The sequence below is a fragment of the Empidonax traillii genome, unplaced genomic scaffold, assembly GCF_003031625.1.
Source record: "Empidonax traillii isolate 1590-97213 ecotype Southwest subspecies unplaced genomic scaffold, ASM303162v1 scaffold1013:size211862, whole genome shotgun sequence".
Classification (NCBI taxonomy): Eukaryota; Metazoa; Chordata; class Aves; order Passeriformes; family Tyrannidae; genus Empidonax; species Empidonax traillii.
In genome coordinates this window covers 192,081-198,948 of record NW_020956206.1, presented here as the reverse complement: position 1 = coordinate 198,948, position 6,868 = coordinate 192,081, and the positions used below count along the sequence as shown (strand labels likewise).

The 6,868-nt window shown below is 36.4% G+C and overlaps 1 protein-coding gene across 1 annotated transcript; it reads left to right on the top strand.

Moving 5' to 3' along the window:
- The first annotated feature begins 1,349 nt into the window (after positions 1-1,349).
- LOC114068190 (armadillo repeat-containing protein 1) lies at positions 1,350-6,466 on the top strand. Its single transcript, XM_027904110.1, has 4 exons — positions 1,350-1,506; positions 4,836-4,952; positions 5,035-5,109; positions 5,630-6,466. The coding sequence occupies exons 1-4, from the start codon at positions 1,384-1,386 to the stop codon at positions 5,819-5,821; spliced, it is 507 nt and encodes a 168-aa protein (XP_027759911.1). The 5' UTR covers positions 1,350-1,383; the 3' UTR covers positions 5,822-6,466.
- Positions 6,467-6,868: the final 402 nt, after the last annotated feature.

The following is a 6,868-nucleotide window of genomic DNA, read 5'->3' as shown; positions in this document are numbered from 1 at the left end:
TGGGTTAATTTCTTAGTATCTTGGTAAGATGTCATTTTTGCAGAAGCTAATTTATTGCTACTTCAGGACATCAGCTTGCATGGCTTTATCATCTGTTCTATTACTTTGTCTAATGAATCACGGAAAGATGAAGTTGAAATATTTGTGAGTTCTCAGCACTTGTTTCTGTGAATTAACATAAGCATTCTTTTCAGTGTAGGAAAGCAGAACGTAAGCATGTATTTAAAACTGAACATATGCTGAAATGCTTTCCTTTTGTAGGTCTTGGTTGTTTTGCTTATTACCGCTTCTTTCTTTTTATTTCTGTTTTTCCTTTGGAATGCTACTAATGTACTGAATTATCACAAGAACTCATATTTTTCCTCTCCAAATGGGTGCTGTTCAAAACAAGGTGCAGAGGAAAAGAAAAAAAAAAAAGGCTAGCTGATGAGACCCCCACAAGCCAAGAACTCCTAACATGCTTACTTCAGTGTTCTCTCTTGTCCATATGGTAGGATGGAAAATGTGTTTAATGTCTGGTAATTAAGGAAGTCAAATGGAAAAAAAATAAATCTAAAGGTACTTGTTACTTACTTAGTGTTTGCTAAACAAAGCAGCAAAGCTGTCATTCATCATTTTAAGATTAATTGCAAGTTGATGTGGTAATAATTTTGTTTCTGCACAAAGCTTTAAATCACTGGCATAATTAAAACAGGGCTGAATTTGGACAACAGATTTATATTAATACTTTATTAAGTTTAGTTTTAATTAATCATGAGAATTTAATATATGTTTGGCCTATTATCTACATTTTTTCTACCTAAAAAAATGCTATCCTATAGTTCATACCATAAATTTTAATCTAATCAGAAATAACCTTTGGATTCTTCAAGAAAATTTGTGTTTCTGCTGTGCTTTTGATGCTTGGTAAATCTGGAGAAGAAAACATTTGGAAATATTACAGTTCTACAGAGGAATTATTTTTATAATGTAGCAAGGAAAGTGGGAAACAAAACATGTCAGAAAGCAATTGGAGAATTTTTGTTTTAAAAAAGTAAAGCTCAAAACAAAGTAAGCACTATGCACTGACCTTCTATTGTCATGTTTGGTTTCTAGCTGTCAAATTGATGTGAACTATATTAATACTGTTTGAGAAAAGAGTTGTTTATAATGATCTTGGAATTAACAGATCGACATAAAAGTTGGAGTATGGGAAAGAAAATAGTTTTACCTAATTTCTGCTCTCCTTTCTTAACATTTTTGCTATCTCTTGACTGTATTCCAGTTACAAGGATGTCATCAACAGCTGTTTAGAGTTCTAATGTAAAAATACTTTAAAATCTTAACTCCTTTTTTTTTTTTTTTTTTTNTTCTGAAGTCTATGATATCCTTCAGTCTTCCAACATGTCAGACATGGACAATGTGAATGAGATGAATTACCGTCGACGGAAAGCACAGTTTTTCCTTGGCAGCACAAATAAGCGTGCCAAGACAGTGGTTTTGCATATAGATGGCCTTGATGATTCGGTAAGGAAGCCTTGCAGAGTTCACCTAAATAAGGCACGCTGTGCTGGGATGTGTTTTGCCCACAGAAACAAGGTACTTGGGCTACTTGTGTGGCATCATCACAGTTGTCAGCAATTTCTGTGGATCATATTTTGAATCACGAGATACGTATAAAATCGTGCATAAATTGAGCTTACTCAGGATATCTGAAAATGTTTTAAGGCAGTTTTCTTGATGGCTTTTTAATTACTCTGAAAATCTATTCTGTTTCTACCTCTCCTAATTTTCATTCCTTTTTCAAGAAAGAATGGAATAAACAAGGTGCCTTCAGCATTGTCACTCACAGGTATCCTGTGGTTGTATCAGTGTGTTAATATAGAAAAAGTTTCCCTTTAGTTACCAGAGATTTCAGACACTGTGGGGTATTTTTGTTACTCTTAATTTAGAAACACTGTATTTTTGTTGAGTTGGTTTTGATGCATCTTTTCATTGTCCGTGAGATCTTTTCTACCGTAGTGACCAGAATGGCATTTGAGTTAATGAGGTCTCACTGAGTCTTTATGTAATGTCAGAATAACTTCTACAGATTTATCTACCATACCCCTGTAGATAACACCCCAGGGCCATGTTTGCCTTTTTACGGCTGCCAAACAGCATGTAGACTGCTTAAGCACGTTATCCACAAGTGCCCTCCGGACTCTGTATCTTTCAGTTTTGTACCCATTTTAAATGATCAAACCTGATCCTTTGCTTTGTTGCTTTACATTTTGCCAAGTAAGCGTGTCCACAGGCCCAGTTTATCAACAGCATCCCCACTGTACTGTTTTCATAAGACCACAGCTAATTCCTTTAGAAATAACATGCTGCTCTAGCTCACTTTATACAAAGTAAATATTTTTTACAGTTTTGTCCTTCCAGCACTTGTTCTATCTAGAAAGGCAGTGCTTTGTCAACACCACTGGCTTTTGTGCTCTGTGAAGTTTTTTTTAATTCAGTTCCATCAGTTGTTGTTTTTAAGCTTGTAGTTGATTTGTTTGTTCACAGGTATCTCCAAGCAAGAGATTTCAACTGTTTCTACTTTATGAGTTTAGATATTTTGCCTGTAGTCTGATTCTATCTCAGAAATGCTTCTTTGTGTTTTTTGACAAGTGCAACTTAGCGAGATTTGTGGAGTTTTCTCTCTTCGGTACTGAGGCAGAGGTATTGAGAAAAAGGATAGGGTATTTCGATATTCATCTGCAGAGAGAAAAACTGCAGGTAGACCAGCACGTTTTCCTAGCTCATTGTTAAAGAAAAATCTGGCTGTGCACTGGCTGAGATGGCTAGTGTACAAATGTTAGTGATACTCCAGGTGCTCACCCAGCAGTTAAACTTCCCTTTAATGCTGTTATAGATGTCACAATAAGGTAAGACTGGGAGGTTGGTGAACAATGTGAGCAACAAAAGCAGCCTACTTTCATTGAATAGGTTATTCTTGACTTAACTGGCAAAGAATATTAAGTGACCTGTGTGAGCATTAAAAGGCATAGTAAGCAAATATAGGGCTGCAGACATGGTGCTCTCAGTCATTTCCGTTTGTAGCAAGAAGCTGCTGTTAGGAATGATTGCAGGTCTTACAAATGCTTGTGGATTTCGAAACCTCAAATAGTAGATATTGATTGTTTTAGGAAGCCAGAGGAAAGGTCGTTTAGTGTGGAGTCACATGTTTTTAAGATCTAATTATCAAATTTGATGATAATTACTAAAAATCTTTAAAAAAAAGAAAAAAACAGGGCAATAATTCAGCATTTTGTAGCATGCCCCTCAGTCAGTTTTCTAGTCTGTACATCTTTGCAGCGTTTGTTAGAGTATGGTAATCAGGGTTTGGTGTGCAAGAAAATAACCTACCTTGCCCTGCCTTGTGCCCATGTTTCAGGAATACCATGCAGAACGATATCTGTGTATTGCTGGGATTTGCAGCTACCTGGTGTAGTTAAATGTCTTTTGCAAAGTGTGTTTGTGCAGCAAGGCTTGACAGCTGCCAGCTTTTTAAGGAGTTTATGTGGAGCTTATTAAGTCCAGTCTTTAAGAAGTGATTCACCAGTTATCTGGTCACTGAAAGCCTCATTTCAAATTAAACTGAGGTGCCTATGATTTACCTGGGATATTGGAGTAAAAAGCCAGATTCTGTCACAGAATTGCTATACATTCATGTAAGCATAAATTATTTGTTTAGGCTAAGAAGCTACAAGTGTTTGGCTTCTTGTGTCCAGCTTTCACTCGTGTAAGGCAGCCTGTCATCTTTGCATCAAATATTTCCTTTGTATAGAAAAGGTAGCCTACCTGACAAAGTTATTTTTTATGAAACACAAATACGTTAATTATTTCACTACATAAACTTTCACAAATTAATTATTTCAATATACATGCTAGACTGCTAAAAAAAAACACCTAACCGCATCAGTTGGTTTTTCCACAGATTAAGAGAATTAAATTTGCTTGTTGTGCATGGAGTTATCCTAAATACTGACCAGTGATTATTTGATAACTGATACAAATATGCTTTGAAATAACTACTTATATAAAACCTTGCAGAATCTTGCAATAGCAGTTAAATATATGATTATTTTAAACCTGTGTAAAGGTTGTCAGATACCCTGGTACAGTGTATCTTTTTTATCCCCTTATGTGCTAGCAGTCTCTCCAATATTCTAATTATTTTTGATACAACCATCTTGTGCAAATAATAAAAGCAAAAAATAGAACACTCTAAGGTATTGTAACAGTTGCAACTAGTACAGGTCAATGTAATGTTACAACACAGGCAATGTCATTGGCTTTAAACATAACATTCTGTGGGTTATCAACCAAATATTTTCCCTTTGAAATAAGAATTATGCTGTGCCATGATGTCTGTGAGCTGCCACAGATGAAGCAGCTGAAAAATACAACAGCTGCTTTGATGCATTCAGTCAGTATGGAGCCAAGGTGCCTGATAAATAGCAACTTAAACACTAACTACTCATCAATGAGCACTTCAGTCAATCAGAACTTAACCAGAGGGGACTGTTTAGCTGATCATACGGAGAAAAACATTCTTTGCTTTTCAGCACTTTTCTCTAATTATTTACAGTTGATTCCATCCTTCTTTGACTTCTAAAGTGTAAGCAATTTTTTTTTTTTTTTTGGGTAGCAAGAGAGTCTAATACTTGTTCACTAAAATGTAAGTCTTAGTTCTTCTGTTACAAAAACATGGTTCCACAACCATGTGCCTTGAGACATACAGGAATACCTTAACAATTAATTGGGAGCACTTTCACTTGGTGTGTTACAAAAGGACTTCAGTTGTGGAATTGTTGTTTGTTTTTCAGTCTCGACGGAATCTTTGTGAAGAAGCCTTGTTGAAAATTAAAGGTGTTATTAGTTTTACCTTTCAAATGGCTGTTCAAAGGTGCGTGGTCCGAATTCGCTCAGACTTAAAAGCAGAGGTAAGTGCTTGGTAATCCTCCAGATCCTCACATTACTGGATTCTGTTGCACTGAGCTCTTGTTTTTTTCTGTATACTTGTAGGCATTGGCAACGGCAATAGCATCAACCAAAGTTATGAAGGCGCAGCAAGTTGTGAAAAGTGAAAGTGGTGAGGAGGTAGGACGTGCATCTTTCTAAATACCAACTGTTATAGCTTGACTGTGTCTTTAGTATCAGCACCTCTGTGCGTGTAACATCTGGTAGTTGTGCAACACATACAGTACAAAGAGAATAAAGGGTAACCTATGTCAGGGTGTGAATCAGTAGAACAGTTTTACAGAACTTACTGTTCAGAAGAAGGACAAAAATACTGTAATTGTTTCTTTCCTTAATAGTATGAAAAGGGTCGCAATGAACCTGAGTTTTTTTGGTTGGAGTTGCTGATGTGCTTTTGATTCACAACTACAGTATAAGGGCTTTGTCTTTATTTATTTGATACTTTTTCTTTCATATTAAGCCAAAGCTTTCCTTGTGTATCTTCTAAGCATGTTAGGTTCCATTTATATTTTTGGTGTATAGGGTGATTGGGAGGAGTGTCACAACATGCATGTCTGTCATCCTGAACATGTATCTGTTATAACTTTGATTCATTAAGTTACAACATCTGATGTAATTTTAACCTGTTGTGTTTTATCAGATGCTAGTTCCGTTCCAGGATACTCCAGTGGAAGTCGAGCAGAACACAGATCTACCTGAATATTTACCAGAAGACGAAAGCCCTACTAAGGAGCAGGACAAAGCAGTGTCTCGTGTTGGGTCACACCCAGAAGGTGCAGCAAGTTGGCTCAGCACGGCAGCAAACTTTCTATCGAGATCTTTCTACTGGTGACTTGTATTTGGTGTTAAAAGACTGTGTGAATGAACAACAGGGGGGCCAGTTTTCCATTGGTGTGGTGAACTGCCAAGTGCAATTTGCAATAAATCATCACGAAAATTTTAGATTAAGCAAATGTATGCTGCATTTTACATTTTATTGGACGTTTAGGGCAGGGGTCAAAGGACAGAGGCCTCCAATCAAGTTGTTCTTCCGTTTGTTTTTCATGTAGATTTTATTGCATCACTTTTTAAAAATGGGTCCACTGTTATATACCAAATGTTTATGCTATACGTATAGAGCTTTAAGTTTGACTTCACTGAAACACATGGTAGGGAGAATCCATTCAACTCAAGTCTCAGGGCCTCTGTGAAAGAAAATTCTTAATAGCTCTAGTTGTGCTTTAAATAAAATGCCCCTTTTGTTTCTGCATCCCTTTGGATTAACATTATTTTGTTTAATTTTCTAGATTTTGACTCCAGAGAAAAATACAGTCTGCCACTTTTTTTGCCTTTATTTTTGCCAACCATGTTCACAGCGTGAGCACGATGTTCCCCTTTTGCTATTAAACTAGAATCACTACAGACTTGAAATGTATAACCCTTTTATATATACTGAATTTTTTTCCCAGCCCGCCCTTAACCGTTGGAGTGCTTAAGACAAGAAAAAAGGGATTGAATAAACACAAATATGTATACACACATTGTACAGTAAATAAACTAGAACATATTTGTAATGATGGGTGTGACTGACTGATATATATATATATATATATACATAAAAACTTAATAAATACCACTGACTACTGTTTAGGCTAGCTGGGAAGACTAGCAGAAAAATCTGTGGTCTAATGTAGTGATGACCCCTTGCAGCCCTGCCTGCAGAGAATAGAGGAATGTAGACTGTACTTGGTTAAGAAATGGTGTTTACTGTTAGGAAATATTTAATGGTAACTAAAACTTTTAACTTGAAGTATAAAGCAGGACAGAATGCCTCTTGCCTCAGTGCCACACGTAAATTTTGACTTTAACTATCTTCCCCCCCCCCTCCCCCCCCCCTAAA